The sequence below is a fragment of the Myotis davidii genome, unplaced genomic scaffold (assembly GCF_000327345.1).
Source record: "Myotis davidii unplaced genomic scaffold, ASM32734v1 scaffold210, whole genome shotgun sequence".
NCBI lineage: Eukaryota > Metazoa > Chordata > Mammalia > Chiroptera > Vespertilionidae > Myotis > Myotis davidii.
Window position 1 is genome coordinate 199698 of NW_006282396.1, and position 17434 is coordinate 217131.

Below are 17434 nucleotides of genomic sequence, written 5' to 3' on the forward strand. Positions count from 1 at the left end.
CTGCCTAGAAACCCTATTTACATATTAAAATACTTGACCTCTGCCCAAGGGAGTTGGCACTTGTGAGTAGGTGAACCTCTTAGTGAGAGGGCCCTGTCTCTCAGGAGCCTTCGCTACTGAGTGTGTTTTGGTACAGACTCAGCTGAAGTGACTTGCAGGTGATCAGATGGAGGGACAGGATCCATGCAGGAAGTCCAGTTAGAGCTGACGACCTTCTAGATAAGTGTGGCCTTGTCTTCATGGATCCCTCCCACTAAGATATCCCAGATATCTGGGGAGCCAATGGGCCTCTCCACCTAGCCCAGCGGTTCTCAACCTGTGGGTCGCAACCCCTTTGGCGGTCGAATGACCCTTTCACAGGGGTCGCCTAAGACCATCCTGCATATCAGATATTTACATTATGATTCATATCAGTAGCAACATTACAGTTATGAAGTAGCAACAAAAATAATTTTATGGTTGAGTCACAAATGAGGAACTGTATTTAAAGGGCCAGAAGGTTGAGAACCACTGACCTAGCCTGTCACCTGGATGCCTTTAGTTCCTTTACAAATGAAAATACTTTTTCTGGTTTAGTGCCTTTGTTCTCCAACCACTGCTTCAGGATCAGCTGGAGGGTAACAATACTGCTGCTTCCAGATCATACTTTGGGAGCAGCTTGTTCAGTGGAATCTTCCTCACTTCTGTCTGGGGAGGAAAATGTTATTCTCCTTCAATCCCTTAGCTTTTAGATTTTGTCATCTTTGTCCACCTGGCCCTTGGAATCTGCTCAGTCTCTTTGGCCTCTGCTTACTTTTTGTACCAGAATACCCTGGCCTCAGCCTCTACGCATCTGGAGGGGTCATCAGCGAGGGTGCTGAGTAGGCAAGGAGGAAGCCATGGGACTGTGAGCTTTGGGACTGATCGAAACCTGGGCAATTGTCAATACAGGTGTTTCTTAAGTTTAATACTTTTCCCACGTGCTGCCAGTCCTGCTTAGCATAGTCATGGTTGTGAGGCTGTCCATCCACCAATAAAAAATCCTATTTAGCCCTGACCAGTTTGGCTCAGTGGATAGAGTGTCGGCCTGCAGACTGAAGGGTCTCAGGTTCGATTCCAGTTAAGGGCATGTACCTTGGTTGCGGGCACATCCCCAGTGGGGGGTGTGCAGGAGGCAGCTGATCGATGTTTCTCTCTCATCGACATTTCTAACTCTATCCCTCTCCCTTCCTCTCTGTAAAAAAATCAATAAAATATATTAAAAAAAATAAAAATAAATAAAAAATCCTATTTATTCTTCAGTGCTTTTCACTGGCTCATTGAGTGTTCCATTTTTTTCTTTTTTCTTTTAGAGAGGAAGGGAGAGGGAGAGAGAGATAGAAACATCAATGATGAGAGAGAATCATTAATTGGCTGTCTCCTGCATGCCCCCGACTGGGAATGGAGCCCACAACCTGGCCATGTGCCCTTGACCGAAATCAAACCTGTCACCCTTCAGTCCACAGGCTGACACTCAATCCACTGAGCCAAACTGGCTAGGGTGGGTGTTCCATTTGTTTTAGAAAGCAAAGATAACTTGTTTGAATTGCCCCCAAGAAATTAGTTTTCTAGAATGGAGACAAAATATAAAAGTTACTTGTTATTTATTTACTTTTTATTGATTTCAGACAGGAAGGGAGAGATAGAAAACATCAATGATGAGAGAGAATCACTGATTAGCTGCCTTCTGCACACACCCTACTGGGGGATCCAGCCCACAATCTGGGAGTACGCCCTTGACCGGAATCGAACCCAGGACCCTTCAGTCTGCAGGCCGACGCTCTATCCAGTGAGCCAAACCGGCTAGGGCAAAAGTTACTTATTTTTGTTAAGTCTCTTCATAGAATGCCAACAGAGAATGTCCCACCCACTCTCCCAATCAGAGGAGACAGGGATATTAAAATACTTGTTGGCACTGAGATGGGCTGCCCTTTCTGGTAAGGCATTCAGCTGTGCATCAATGTCAAGGGGGGTTCTGACAAGGTCACCGAAGGATGTTCTGTTTCTAGGGCATGCAATGACTTTCTGATTAGCTCTGGCTGTGCTTTCCCCTCCCTCATGGGATTATTTTGATAGTGGTATGGATAAGTGGAAGACAGTACTTAATAAGCACTAACTAGTGTTAAGCCCTTATGTGTATTGCCTCATTTAATCCTTTTGGTTGGCATCCCCGTGCTATAGACTGAGAAAATGAAGACTTCACAGGGGATGCATACCTTGCATGCATTCAGCTAGTTCCTTTCAGAGCCCCAAGTGTGTGCTCCTAATCGCTGTGCCATTTTGCCTCCCTGCTCATCTTCCTGTGTCGTGTTCCCTTAGCTGTTCGACCACATTGCCGAATGCCTGGCCAATTTCATGGATAAGCTACAGATCAAAGACAAGAAGCTCCCCTTGGGCTTTACGTTCTCATTCCCTTGCATCCAAACGAAACTAGATGAGGTGAGTAAAATGAGTTCTTCAGACACTTCTGTTGTTTCATTCTTTGGGCTGGGAGGATGAGGAACTCTGAGCCATGTACCGCTATGGTGTTGGAGGTGGCTCTGAGAGTTGTGTGGACGAGGTTTGAACATTGAGAGTTCTGAGCTTCTGAGTGAGCGTGTGTAGGTGTGTGTGTGTGGGGGGGGATAGTGAAGAAGGGGGATCTTTACACTCAAAGCACAGTGCACAACCCCACATACATTGCACATTATCCTTATCTCTTTTAGGGACACAGGAGTGAGAAATTAGTCAGGAACTCCTTTGATCTAAAGTGTTGTGATAAATACCTTTTGAAAGAAAGATGCATGGGGAGTTTGATCAGAGGTTACAAATACCTTATTTTGGCAGTTCTATAGCCTGCCTTTTTCACCTGTGGGAGCAGTTGATTATGAAGAAATAATTTTCTTTCTGGGTCTTTGATGGGACTTGGACTTCTTCCTATGATAGTTAGGAAGCAATCTACTAGTACACATTCAAGCATGGCAATAGTTTAGCCCCATGGCCGAGGGCTTTACTAATGATTATTTGAGGAGTGTAGTCTGAGTTTTCTGAGAAATTAATGTTCAATCCTTGGTTCTTTTCCAGAGTTTCCTGGTCTCATGGACCAAGGGGTTCAAGTCCAGTGGTGTGGAAGGCAAAGATGTGGTTACTCTGATCCGGAAGGCCATCCAGAGGAGAGGGGTGAGTAGAAGCAGCAGGGATGGGGAGGCAGGACTTAAGGTTCTTTTGGGGCCACTCTGAAGCCTTCCCCAGTCTGCCCTTAACACAGTACGAGGACCTTTGTGATTTTTAGGTGAGGTTTTCTTTCTTCTTCCCTGCTATGTTTACTCAATAAAACATATTTTTATTTTTTCCAGTTTTAATGAAATATAATTGACATACAGCTCTGTATCAGTTTAAGATGCACCACATAATGATTTCACACACATATATTGTAAAATAATTATCACCCCAAGAATCTTATAAATGATCAGATACCTTTGGGATTAAGATTATCATGATGGGCCAAAACCGGTTTGGCTCAGTGGATAGAGCGTCGCCTGCGGACTGAAAGGTCCCAGGTTCGATTCTGGTCGAGGGCATGTACCTGGGTTGCGGGCACATCCCCAGTGGGGGATGTGCAGGAGGTGGCTGATCGATGTTTCTCTCTCATCGATGTTTCTGACTCTCTATCTCTCTCCATTCCTCTCTGTGAAAAATCAATAAAATATATTAAAAAAAAAAAAAAGATTATCATGATGGGTAAATGTCTTAGCCATGGTACAAGAAGAACCCTTTAGTAAAATAATTATCACCCCAAGAATCTTATAAATGATCAGATACCTTTGGGGTTAAGATTATCATGATGGGTAAACGTCTTAGCCATGGTACAAGAAGAACCCTTTAGTATTTAACCCGAAGAAGACTTGACCATCATTTTCAAGTAAGAAAGTTGGGATGATGTTGGCATTAGGGTGGAATGGGGCAGAGAGAGGACAAGATAAAGGTCACAGAAAGATAAGACTTCCTGGAAAGGAAAGAGGGAGAGAGAGGTAAAGGAAAAGAAGAAAGAGGAGAAGATGACAATGATGACATGACGGGCTATTCTTAGTGCAGTGATGGCTTTGAACTAGACCACAGGGCTGATGTCGGGAAGTCCTCCAGGACAGGGAGTGAGGCAGCTGTTAGACTGGATCTGGACCCGATTTCCAGCTATAACTTTCTTTGGTTTTGAGTAGCGTTAATCAGGAGGCGGCCCTGTTACTCTTGAGCTGTGTGTCTTGCCACTCTTTCTCTCCATCTTTACACCTGTGACCTTTCTGTGATGGTAAAGGTCAGATCTCTCCTTTTTCCTCTGCAGGACTTTGATATTGATATTGTGGCTGTGGTGAATGACACAGTTGGGACCATGATGACCTGTGGTTATGATGACCAGAACTGCGAGATTGGTCTCATTGTGGGTACGTGAGCACTGGGTGTGAGGGCTGATATTGGCCAATGGAGTGGGGTGTGAGCTGGAAAGGGAAGAGGAGTCCATGACCTGGATGTCCCTTTGTACTTCATTTTGGAAGGTAATGAATGGTATGATCACTTTGGAGGGCTAAGCCAGTACTTGTGGAGTTGGGGGTTAATGGAGTGGACCATGTTGGAATGGCCCAGTAGCCTGCTCGGAGGAATCCCAGCTACCCTGGGCAGTATCAGGATGGTGGGGCAAGAGGGAGATGGGTGCTGGGCAGAGGACAGTGTGGGTATGCACTGAGCAATCCCTTGTTTTGGCCAGGCACGGGCAGCAATGCCTGCTACATGGAAGAGATGCGCCATATTGACATGGTAGAAGGCGATGAGGGGCGGATGTGCATCAACATGGAATGGGGGGCCTTTGGGGACGACGGCGTGCTCGATGACATCCGTACTGAGTTTGACCAGGAGATCGACATGGGCTCCCTGAACCCTGGGAAGCAACTGTGAGCAGAGGGCATGGGGAGTGGGCTCAGGAATTAGGTTGGGGGCTGGCCAGGCTGGGTGGTGGTCCTCATTTTTGCTTTACAGTCATATCCCCCAAAGGTTGCCAAGGTGCCCATTGGTCATGGGAATTTGTGTTCATTACACACATTGGGAATTTGTGCTCATTACACACATTGTGACTGTAAATTTCTGAGGGGGCTCTAAAAAAGACAGAGCAGGCAGACACACCAGGTAGTAATTTGCTTTATCCTTCAGAACAGTAGTTTCAGAAAGTCATATTCTGAGTCTAAGTGAGTGGCCCTGCTCTTTCTTTACACCTTCAATTTGCAAGTTGCCCTTAGAAACAGTTTGTGGGCCACATAGAAAAGTGTTCAGATGGCCAAGACTTGGATCCGTGAAGACTCCTTTTGTAGTTCCCACCCCTGTCACTGTCCAGGCTGTGGTAGGTGGCTCCTAATGACTGGCTAAGGCTCGGTCTTAGAGCTCCAGTAGAGTTGCCTCTGAGCTCAGCAGGACCCCATGGGAGTCAGGGGCCTCCCACCCCAGCAGTACCCAGACCCAAGGCCTCCTTGGCCACCTTCCCGGGACCTGTGGCCGAACCGGGGCCCTGGGGTGAACTAACTGGAGGAAGGGCTCCATCTGGACCCTGCATATTACACTCTCCATCCTGGCTAGACATGGTATTTAGTTACTTTTGACTCTTACAAAACATTATTTCACTCTCACAAGCATTTTCCAAATGTCCCTTAAAGATCTTGAAATAGGGATTGCTGCAAGCTTCGCAGGCAATTACAAAACCTCTTGAGCAGTTCAGGCTCTCTCTGGTCTGGTTGCTGGGACTGACAGGAAAGCTTGTCGTGCTGATCTCTGCTTGGAGAGGAACTTCCAAGCCTATAAACCAGCTCAACAGTGGGGGCCTTTTTCTTAACTGGGAGAGCCCTGGCTTCATCAAGGACGCAGGATTTATTTAAGTCACAAGCTTCCCCACATTTACTTGTAGCTTTCACAGGAACAACCTGGCTATGTCTGCCATGGCTGGTGAGGAATTTATGGACTGAAAAGTCACTCATTCATTGCCTGCCTCCATCGACAAGACAACCCACGCCATTCCCAGGAGCTATGTGCCCTTTGAAGTGTTAGAAGACAGAATTGCCAGCCCGGCCTTGGCAACCCACCCCTGGCTTAGCCTTAGACAAATCAAATCAAAGTCGGAGGACATATCCCAGTGTCAGCCGTGGTAGTGCCGAAGTTATTTTGGGGCTTGAGGAGGAACTTTGACTCTTTATATGTCTCTAAATAAATATTTTTTTTCAAACATTGACGGAAACAAAGTGTTTTTAAAAACTGGAATTAAAAACTTTAAAAATCTGCCCACACTTCAGAAGCCCACTGGACACCCCTCCTACCTTGCACAGGACCACCTATTTAGAGAAGTCGACACACGAGTGCCTTGCTCTTGAAGCCGCTCTGCCTCTCAGGCAGTTGGCTGTGCTGGTGCTGACACATTTCAAATGCACTCTCTGTCTGAAAAGTTTAGCCAGCTGGTCAATTCTACCACACTTGACCTTGGGTCTTGAGCAAGTCTCTTCCCGAGGGCCTGACTTCCTGGGACTCAGCACCAGGAGACATCCGAGTCCCTTCCCCAGCCCTGCTGTGGGCCTCCTTGTTGGAGCCTGGCCCAGTTGGTGCCTGCAGGTCCTGAGGGCCTCCTCTCCCTAGCACCCAGATCCTTTCTAAGATATCTAGAAAGGGCCTTCTTTGCCAAGAAGAATTGTAAAGGCTTCGTCCTCTGTCTGAAAAGTTTAGCCAGCTCTTCACTTAGCTCCAATTCTACCACACTTGACCTTGGGTCTTGAGCAAGTCTCTTCCCGAGGGCTGACTTCCTGGACTCAGCACCAGGAGACATCCGAGTCCCCTCCCCAGCCCTGCTGTGGGCCTCCTTGTTGGAGCCTGGCCCAGTTAGTGCCTGCAGGCCCTGGGGGCCTCCTCTCCTTAGCACCCAGATCCTTTCTGAGATATCTAGAAAGGCCCTTCTTTGCCAAGAAGAATTGTAAAGGCTTCGTTTCCCATCACAGTCTGAGACAGAAAGACTGTCTTCTAAAGAAATCAGTGCCATCTAGTGTTGAAGAAATAAATTCCCCGACTGCCTTCTCAGCTTGGGTCCCTGCCCTGGTGGTTCTTAAACATGCCTTTATCTTATCTAACCTGCCTGCTCAGGAACTTGCAGCATCTCTCACTCCCATATTCCTGAGAAACTTTAAGGCAGTGGTTCTCAACCTTCTGGCCCTTTAAATACAGTTCCTCATGTTGTGACCCAACTATAAAATCATTTTCGTTGCTACTTCATAACTGTAATGTTGCTACTGTTATGCATCGTCATGTAAATATCTGATCTGCAGGATGGTTTTAGGCGACCCCTGTGAAAGGGTCATTCCACTACCAAAGGGGTCACAACCCACAGGTTGAGAACCGCTGTTCTAGATAAAACTCTGTGGCTGTGATTCACTTGCCATGTTGTAAAATAAAGCCACCTGGGATGAAAGAAGGAGAGAAGAACAATGTAAAGTCTACAACCTCTCCCCCCAGTTTAATCATATTGACCTTTCTCTCTTGTAAATAAATATTGGGGTTCATTTTACATTAGGTTTCACTTTCAAAAATCACTTCCTTGCTAGAGGAAAAAAAAATTTAAAACTCACTACCTTACATGTAACTTACTATACTGAAGTTTCAGACTATTACAGTATGTCCCACACCCCTTTTTAAATTCACTACCTTACGTGTAACTTACTATTAGTCTGTAAGTTTCAGACTATTACAGTATGTCCCACACCCCTCGGATGTTTTGTTTGCCTGCTATTGGCCCATCCTTTCCACAGTTCAAGGCCCACCTGCCTGCAGAGACAGCCCCGGCTCCCCGGCTCCTCCAACCCTGCCTGGGCTGTCCCTTCATACAGCTCATTCCCAGGCGGTGCCACACAAGTTACCCTTCCGTGTGCATCAGCCTCTAACATTGTTGGAGTTCCACGTGTGTGCATGTTGCCTCTTCGGGGAAGTTGCGAGCTCACAGACAGCAGGGATTTCATGGGTTTTCTGATGTGTATCTCCCTGCAGATTTGAGAAGATGATCAGTGGGATGTACATGGGGGAACTGGTGAGGCTTATCCTGGTGAAGATGGCCAAGGAGGAGCTGCTTTTCAGGGGGAAGCTCAGCCCTGAACTCCTCGCCAAAGGCCGCTTTGAGACCAAAGATGTTTCAGATATTGAAGGGTAAGCTTTCGGGTCCCTCTCTGTTTACTGAAGAGTGATCAGGTCATTGGGGGTGAAGAAGGGGCACTGGCCCTTGACCCCTCAAATGTGGACAGCAAGAGGGTCTCGCCCAACATGGGCCATGGGGGGGAGGGGCAGTGGTTTGAGGTCACTTAACACACAGTCTCCACTCTTGTCCATTGAGCGTGGTGATTTCCAAAGTGCCTCCCGGTGCTCACTGGCCTCCATGCTCAGAGATGTCACACTTGCATTCGTGCTTGGTGTGGGGTGGGGGTCAGGGTCTTGGCTTAATGCTAGAGGCTCCCCATTGGCCCCTTAATGACTCATTTCCATCCATTTCCTTTCCCTTCTGAAGCTCTGACGTTTCATTCTCTATTGGTGATTCTCAAAAAAGACTCCATTTTGACCTCTGCTTCATAACAGAAGACTCGGTCCTTGGATGGCCCAGAGAGATACCCATTTAGTTCCCATAGCTAGAGCGGAGGCTGCATTTTCATGGAGCAGCAGGGGTGGGAGTGAGGGTGGCCTCATTTTTGTCTTCCATTTAACAATATCCAGACTTGGGCCTTGTTTCCTGTTCTTGAGATTTCCACTTGTGGCTTGAGGAGGCCCTGTCTCAGGGACCAGCTGGTGGAGAGGAGGTGATTTGGGTGTAAAGGGAGCAGTGAAACAGTTCAAATGACTGGGAATGGAAACTCTTGAAGGAACTGTTCCTACTTGTTAAACCCCGAGGGGAGGACAGTCCTCAAATTTGCGAGGCACTTAGTTCCCCAAAGAAGGGTGCTACTCGCGCAGCACCAGCCCTTCATGACCGTATTTAGAGTGAAGTGGGCGTCTGCCATCACTGGGAGATGACATTTGCTGAAGCTGCGGGGTTTCCTGCCCGCCCCCTCCCCTACCCTCATCCCTCACCCACTGGCCACAGTGGATTGGATATGTGCCCACACACTCCCTTTCTGTTTCCCAGGGAGAAGGACGGTATCCGGAAGGCTCACGAGGTCCTGGTGCGGCTGGGCATAGAGCCGACACAGGAGGACTGCGTGGCCACTCACCGCATCTGCCAGATCGTGTCCACGCGCTCAGCCAGCCTGTGCGCGGCCACCCTGGCGGCTGTGCTGCGGCGCATCAAGGAGAACAAGAGCGAGGAGCGCCTGCGTTCCACCATTGGGGTCGACGGCTCCGTCTACAAGAAACACCCCCAGTGAGTCAGCGTTCGGGACCCACAATGATGGGGCTCCCGGAGCACTTGCGGACCCCTGACAGCCTCGAGAGAGACCCCAGTGACTCTAGGCACCAACTCTGTTTTACATTCTGGGTGGTGGAGGTGGACTGTGGTGTTGAGGTCTTTGTAGAATAAAGTTCCCAGCGAGGCAAGTGGGAGCTGGGAGGGTGTCCTTGGCGAGGGTGGAGGTGATTTCTGAAGGCTGCGGGCCACTGGAGTTGGGGGGTGGGTCTATTCAGAGCTCTCCTGGCCACTACTCAGAGGGCTCTTGTTGCCACCCTCTTGTTTAGGAGTTAGTGTTTCTCTTTACTTCTTTGACTCTTTCATGATTCTTGAGGGTCCCTTCAGATCCTGTGTCCTCCGCCAGGGGCCACCCCAGCCCAGTGGATTATCAGCCTCTGGCTGATCTGGGTATTGAATTGATCCTTCCCTGTCCTTCATGATTTTTTTTTTTTTTGGTGACACCCGGATAATCTGAGCTTTGTTAAGGATTTAAACATCCAAACATTTTACAGAGGACGCAAGGTTTCATGTTTTGATTCCTTGGGTCATAAGTGAAAAAATATGCAAGTTTCAGTTGGAACCTAGAGGATCTATCTCTGCTGTGCCCACTTACCCATCGTGTTCACCTGTTATGAGTGCCAGGTCTATGGGCCTTCATTGACCGAACTGTTTGATGCAGAAAGTCTCAGCCCTACCATTCAGTCCCTGGCCTCCTAGACGAGTGCTTCCAGCACCTTAAAGTGCACACAGATCACCTGGGGATCTTGCTAAGAGGCCGATTCTGATTCAGAAGTTCTGGGTTCAGGATGCTGCGGGCCCACAAACCACACCTGCAGTGGTGAGGTCCTGGAGATCATGACTCAGAGCAGCCACCACCCACGAATTTCTTGCTGAGCATACCTACCTATTCAGACATCAGTCCAGAGTAGCATTTCAACTTTCTTGGCATTTGTGCTGAGGTGGTGAGCTAATGCTCCAACCATTAGCACCATTGATCCTAGCTGTGGACACCCATTTCTTACCCCATCTCGGTGCCTGCAGTTTCGCTAAGCGTCTTCACAAGACGGTGCGGCGCCTGGTGCCTGACTGCGACGTCCGCTTCCTCCGCTCCGAGGATGGCAGTGGCAAGGGGGCAGCCATGGTGACAGCAGTGGCCTACCGGCTGGCCGACCAACACCGGGCCCGGCAGAAGACCTTGGAGTCTCTGAAGCTGAGCCGGGAGCAGCTGCTGGAAGTCAAGAAGAGGATGAAGCTAGAAATGGAGCGAGGTCTGAGCAAGGAGACTCATGCCGTTGCCCCGGTCAAGATGCTGCCCACCTATGTGTGCGCCACCCCTGATGGCACAGGTACATGGCAGGGCTGCCACTCAGCTCACCACGGTGGGCCTTTTTCTTGGTGTTGACACTCTGGGAGAACTCCTTAGCCTTAGGATTGGATGTTTGGACCAGAACATGTTTCTCCAACACATGCTCCTCAACTTACGATAGCATTATATCCCAATGAACTCATCATAAGCCGAAAATGCATTTAATACACCCAACTTACCTAACATCACAGCCTAGCCTAGCCTAGCTTAAATGTGCTCAGAACACTTACGTACATTAGCCTACACTTGGGCAAAATCATCTGACACATGAATACACTGTGGAGTGCTGGTTGCTTACCCTGGGGATCGCATGGCTCACTAGGAGCTGTGGCTAGCTGCCACTGCCCATCACAAGAGAATTATACCACATCACCAGCCCCAGGAAGAATCAAAATTTGAAGTATGGGTTCTACTCAATGTGACTTGCTTTCACACCATTGTAAAGTAAAAAATCATTAAACCAAACCATTGTAATTTGGGGACCATCTGTACTAGGAAATTCTAATGTTCAATAAGCTCAAGGCTAAAATTTGAACTGTGGTGACTTAGTAAGTGCTTACTGAATGCTTACTATGTGTCAAGCACTTCTCTGAGCACTTAACACATGTCAATTCATTTCATCTTTACCTGTAACAGAGATTAGTAGTTAGTTTTGTTTGTTAACAAACTGTTATGGTTGGCACAGAACTAAGGCACACAGAAATAAAGAAACCTGCCCAGTTCACACAGCTGGAAAATGGCAAAGCTGGGATTCAAACCCAGGGATTTTGGTTCAGGGCCAGCTCTGTAAGCCCTAGGTCAAGGGTTGGCACACTAAGGCCCACAGACTAAATCTGGCCCACCATCTATTTTTGTAAATAAAGTTTTATGACTGCACAGCCTTGCCCATTTGTCCACATATTGTTTATGGCTGTTTTGCATTATCATGGCAAAGCCGTGTGGTTGCAGCAGAGACTGGCCTACAAGGCCTAAAATGTTTACTGCCCAGCCCTTTACAGAAAAATATTGCTGACCCCTGGTCTACGTCTCACGACCCAAATGATGGCAGTTTTCCCCCCGATTCATTGGAAACAATCACTGAGCAGCCAGTGTAGCACACTTGGTGCACGTTCCAGAGGCAGAGACTGGAACTTGGCCCCTGCTCCACCCTCTGCTGGCTGTGTGGCCTCCAGCAAGTGACTCCCCCTAGGTCAGCCAGGTGGTGGGCCCTCATCAGAGGGAAACACAGTGCCTCGCTCTCTGGGCTGCCTGAGGGTTGCGTGAGCTCTGTGTGAGGGAGGAGCACATGGTGATTGCTCAACGAAGGAGGGTGTTTGTCTCTGCCCTTCCTTCTCTAGTCTAGTCTATTCTAAATAAGGTGGCCTTTGACTTAGCATGAATGGCATGTTAGATATTGTTGAGTGCACGGTCGCCCTTGCGCCTGTTGTGATTGCAGAGGTCATTGTGACTTCTGGGCCCCAGCACTTGAACTCATTTGAGAACCACTAAGGAGCCAGCAGGTCTCTGGTCCTGGGGTCTTATATTCTTTACTGTTGGGTGGAGCTCACAGTCCATCACCCCTGAGGTTGTTGAGGGCTTCCCCCTCCAGGAGACCTCCCCATTAGTGGAGGGTGCTTTAAATCCTGTCACTCTGTGCTGTGGTCTCGTGGTGATGCCCCACTCATCATCTTCCTGGGTTTATTTTCAGAGAAAGGTGATTTCCTGGCCTTGGACCTTGGGGGTACCAATTTCCGGGTCCTGCTGGTGCGTGTGCGGAACGGGAAGCGGCGCGGAGTGGAGATGCACAACAAGATCTACGCCATCCCGCAGGAGGTCATGCACGGCACGGGGGACGAGGTGAGGCAGGGCAACACCTCTGGGAGGGGTCCCCAGTAGACACCCACTTCTTCCCGGGGAGGCCAGTGCCTCCTCTGCCCACCGTGGTCTGGGGGAGGGCTAAGTGGACCAGGACCCAGGGCTGGCCTTACTCAGGATTACACCTGGCCTTGCATTTCTCCTGGGTGGAGGCCTCACTCATGCTCAAGCCTTGCTGGGGGGGAGCCTGCCCTGGCCAAGGGCCCCCTCCCTGAGAGCACAGCTTCTCCCTGCAGCTCTTTGACCATATCGTCCAGTGCATCGCCGACTTCCTTGAGTACATGGGCATGAAGGGCGTGTCCCTGCCCTTGGGCTTCACCTTCTCTTTCCCCTGCCAGCAGAACAGCCTGGATGAGGTAAGAGGCTCTTCCTGGAGGGCTCTGCTGTGAGTTTTATTGACTGTATCAGCCAGAAAATTGAGCTTAGAGGAGGAAAAGAAGGGCGTGTGTGAGCTGTTGGGAAGAGGGGCCTTTTGGTGGGAATGAGTGAGTCAGAGCTGGCGGAAGTTAACTAGCTTATCTCGGCTGTAACAAGCAATCTTTGGGATCACAATGAGGATACTAATAAAAATATTAACATCTCTCAAGCAGTTTACGTCAGGTACTGGGCCAGGCTTTCTACACACATTATTTCATTTAACCCTCATGGCAACCTCTAAGGTAGGTGTTTGTACACCCATTTTGCAGAAAGGAAAATAAGGTCCATAGCGATGCCAAATATTCAAGCCCGCCATTTCTTAGGTTGCAAAACCTAGACCAGGTCAGATAGCTTCGGAACGACCAAGCCACGATTTGAATTCTGGTTTCCTGACACCTCAGCCCATGCTTTCAATGAAGCTCAGCTGCTCCCAAGGCTCTTGATTTGGGCTCAGGACATTTTCATTCACCTCCGGTCATTTGGATGCCCTCGCCCTTCTCCAGTCTCACCTTTGCTTTCATCCCCTTGGATGAATGAAGCAAGTGGAGAATCCTGGTGCTCCCGAGTATTCTGGACATGGGTGTGTTGAGAGGTGTCAAGAGACTGAGTAGGTGATGCTCAGGCTTGATCTGGGTCCATACTTGGTCTATTAGGTGTCAAAATACTGTCGTTTAAGCAGTTGTTCCTCTGTGTTTCTGTTGGGAAGCTTGCGTGCCTGGTACAGGTGGGTAGCATGCTGTGGGTGGAGGTGCCAGGGGACCACGGGCATAGACCTTGCTCTGGGTGCTTACAAAGAGACTGGACTGATGAAGCAAGCTTAGGAAAGCCAGAGCTGCCCTTTGGAATGTGGCACCAATGGGTGCAAAAGTCCCGAGGAGGTGTGGTGTGATGTATTCTGAGCGCATGCATGGAGGGCCTGAGGAATCCTTGGACCGTCTCAGTCAGGGGAAGGGGTTGATAGGGCTGAAAGGCAAGCAGCCTGCAGTGTGGAGGAGGGCATGTAGGCGGAACAGTCACAGGTTCCGTGAGCTTGGCCCCGTGGTGAGAAGGGCCGAGTTTTTTACAGGGTCCCTGGAGCAGCAACCCTTAGGTTGCTCAGCTGAGTTTTGTAACTGCCTCCTACTCCTCCCCTCTGAGAGCCAAATTCACCGTGTGCGCTAAGACAGCTAAGGTTTGGGGATGATCTGCCCTAAAAACCCTGCCTAACTCAGTATTTCCGAATATCTGTTAACATCTGTCCAGTGTTGACGACTCCAGTGTTGCTTTTAGCTCTTCCAGTTTCTTTGCCTCGGCACATTTTTGTCAGTGTCATTGGGTTTTCAGAGCCTTCACATTTGCATTAATTTGGCAAAGGGAATTATCAAACATGTGGATAAATATTTATGTGATATTGGATGAAACATAGAAACAAGCCTAATCGTTCAATGGTCAGGAAATATTTAATAAATTATGAGCCATTTACTGCCTCATATCAGTGACTAGTTAAGAGAAGTCTTATCTCTGCACTATACAAACATACAAAAAATACAATTAATAGGAAGATAAAACCATAACACTCCAGTGTATATACTTCCAGGCTTTTCCTTCTAAAGTATTTTAAAACAGACACTGTCTTGCTTTACATGCCAACATGTTATGTGTATTTTTATATTTATCTGGTGTTAACTGTTTTTGCCCGAATTCCTAGATTCCAGGCCTAAGTTTCTACAAGGACCATGTGTTCAGTCTAGAATTGTAAAACTTTAGAGCAAATAAAGCAGAGGCTGGGTTCTGCTCTGGTGAGATCATCCGGTGGATGGGAAACCAGCAGGTGCTGAGGCCTGGAGGCCTCACGCTGCCTTGACTGGCCGGTGGCCTTGGGCAAGTCTCCCTAGCTGTTGGGGCCTCTGCTTGTCTTAGTTCCACCGGAATAATGTTATTTGAACATTTCGTAATCTGAAAGTGGCCATAATACGGAATTTAATAGAGATGTGAAGTTAATTTGTAGACAAGAAAGCTGGGTGGAGATTAGCACACAGGTGTTTGGATGTAGGTGTGGAAACCAGTACCTGGCGGACTGCACTGCTTTTCCAAATCTCCCAGATCAGAACACAGTGACACATTCACGTTGCCTAGTGATACCAAACTCCTGGGCCATGAAATGCCAGGCTGGTGGGCATGAACAACCAAACAAGGCCTGGGAGAACACAAAGCCTGTTCATAGATTCTGGTGTCTTGGGAAGTGGGCCTGGATGTCTTTCACTTTTGTTTCTTTTTTTAAAAAATTTAATATATTTTTATTGATTTCAGAGAGGAAGAGAGAGGGAGAGAGAAACTTCAATGTTGGGAGAGAATCACTGATTGACTGCCTTCTGTACACCCCACTTTGGGGATCTAGGCCACAACCCGGGCATGTGCCCTGACCAGGAATCGAACCATGGCTTCCTGGTTCATAGGTCAACGCTCAACCACTGAGCCACGCCAGTCGGGCCTTCCACATTTGTTTCTTGATGGGCTACAGCAGCAAAGAGGGAACCAGGGAACAAAACCCTTTCTGTTTTGAACATTTCTCTCATGGTCAAAGCCACCATGTTACCTGTTCCTGGAGGGTCCCTGGCATGGCACAGGGCCACAATACGGATGAGAGAGCTGAGGGGGAACTCCAAGGAGCTCAGAGTGCTTTCCTCATGGGGAGGGTGGTGAAGCCTAGATGTCACCCTAACTATGGGCAGGGCATTTGTTCACTGTATACTCAGTTCGATATAAATGTAGGTGGGGCCGGGGTAAACTGCCTTTCCTAGCAAAGGAAATAAGCTTATAGAACTTAGTTCCCTGGCAGGCACAGTTGTGTGATGCTTGTGGCCTGTCCATTGGAGTCGCTGGGCCTGGGAGTGAGTCCTGCTCCTCTTCTCCAAGCTGCAAGCCTTATACCAATTCTCCAGAGCTATGGTTACCTATAAAATGGGCACGATAATGACAGACATTGCACAAGGTTGCTGTGAGGATTAAATGCTGTGATGCATGAGATGTGCTTAGCCTGGTACATTGTGGGCACTCAGTAAATCCAAGTAAGGGAAACCATTGTGGGTGAGATGATTGGTTCCCAAAGGGCATCTGTATAACAGGTGTAAGGGAATGACCCAGAAATCCTTCTCTGATGCCCTAACTACTGCTCCCGTGTGATTTTTAGAGCATCCTCCTCAAGTGGACGAAAGGTTTCAAGGCATCTGGCTGCGAGGGTGAGGACGTGGTCACCCTGCTGAAGGAAGCCATCCACCGGCGAGAGGTGGGAGAGACACGGCGAGGCCTGTGTGTTCAGAACGTGGGGAAGTGTGGAGTGCGGTTGGATTGGTTAGCTGGAGAAGTAACATAATCCTTCAGCAGTCTGTGTGTGTCTGCTGTGCGTCAAGCCTGCTCTTGGCCCTGGGGACTCAGGAACGACCATAACAAACTCTTGTCCTGTAAACAAACCCAGGAGCTAACGTCATTGCTTTAGAGCTATGACGAGAAATGAAGTTGGGCGAGAACAGAGTGAGTGGGCTGGGGAAGGGGCACTCTTTTCAATAGTTATAACCAGGGAAGGTCTCTGAGGAGGTGACCTTTGAGCAGAGACCTGCGTGCAAAGAGAATGAGCCAATGCTGTATGCATCTTCTGTTCATGGAAATCTCCCTTGCAAGTGTTTGGAGGGGGAATATTGTGATTCAGTTGTGGACTAGGGATCTGCTTTTGCCTTCTTAGGAGTTTGACCTGGACGTGGTGGCCGTGGTGAATGACACAGTGGGGACTATGATGACCTGTGGCTATGAAGACCCTCAGTGTGAAGTTGGCCTCATTGTTGGTAAGGACCTAGGCTCTCCTTCCCACATGGGGTCACCCAGCCTCGGGTGGGTGGGAGACAGTGCTGAGTGAGGCCCTGACATCTCTGTGATTGGCAGGCACGGGCAGCAATGCCTGCTACATGGAGGAAATGCGGAACGTGGAGCTGGTGGATGGGGGAGATCACAACAGTATATTGTGAGGGGATTTCCTACAGGGAACTGGTCACAGAGTTTTTAGATGAAAAAACAAAAGGGGGCACAGAGTTAGTACATGTAAGAGGCAGCTCCTGCCCCTAGGACTGTGAGAACAGGTCAGGGAGAGAGTTAAGACCTAGGTCTGGGACGGTGGGAAAAACAAATGAGAATTGAACCAGTCATGACACAGAGTTAGTACATGTAAGAGGTGGCTCCCGCCCCTAGGACTGAGAACAGGTCAGGGAGAGAGAGAGTTAAGACCTCGGTCTGGGATGGTGGGAAAAACAAATGAGAATTGAACCAGTCATGCTACCAGGGTGAAGAAGGAAGCACTGCTGGGGTGAGGCAGATGGGAACAAGAAGCAGGA

The 17434-nt window shown here is 48.7% G+C and overlaps 1 protein-coding gene across 1 annotated transcript in view; it reads left to right on the forward strand.

Annotated features, from left to right (window-relative positions):
• Positions 1–17434, forward strand: part of HK2 (hexokinase 2) — a 64896-nt gene that overhangs the window by 41629 nt on the left and 5833 nt on the right. Inside the window, exons 4-15 of the mRNA XM_015559272.1 lie at positions 2338–2457; positions 3082–3177; positions 4337–4436; positions 4757–4940; positions 8056–8211; positions 9179–9412; positions 10478–10782; positions 12490–12638; positions 12893–13012; positions 16243–16338; positions 16792–16891; positions 16989–17067. Of these exons, the coding sequence (XP_015414758.1) occupies positions 2338–2457; positions 3082–3177; positions 4337–4436; positions 4757–4940; positions 8056–8211; positions 9179–9412; positions 10478–10782; positions 12490–12638; positions 12893–13012; positions 16243–16338; positions 16792–16891; positions 16989–17067 (1739 nt within the window). The remainder of the gene's footprint in view (positions 1–2337; positions 2458–3081; positions 3178–4336; positions 4437–4756; positions 4941–8055; positions 8212–9178; positions 9413–10477; positions 10783–12489; positions 12639–12892; positions 13013–16242; positions 16339–16791; positions 16892–16988; positions 17068–17434) is intronic.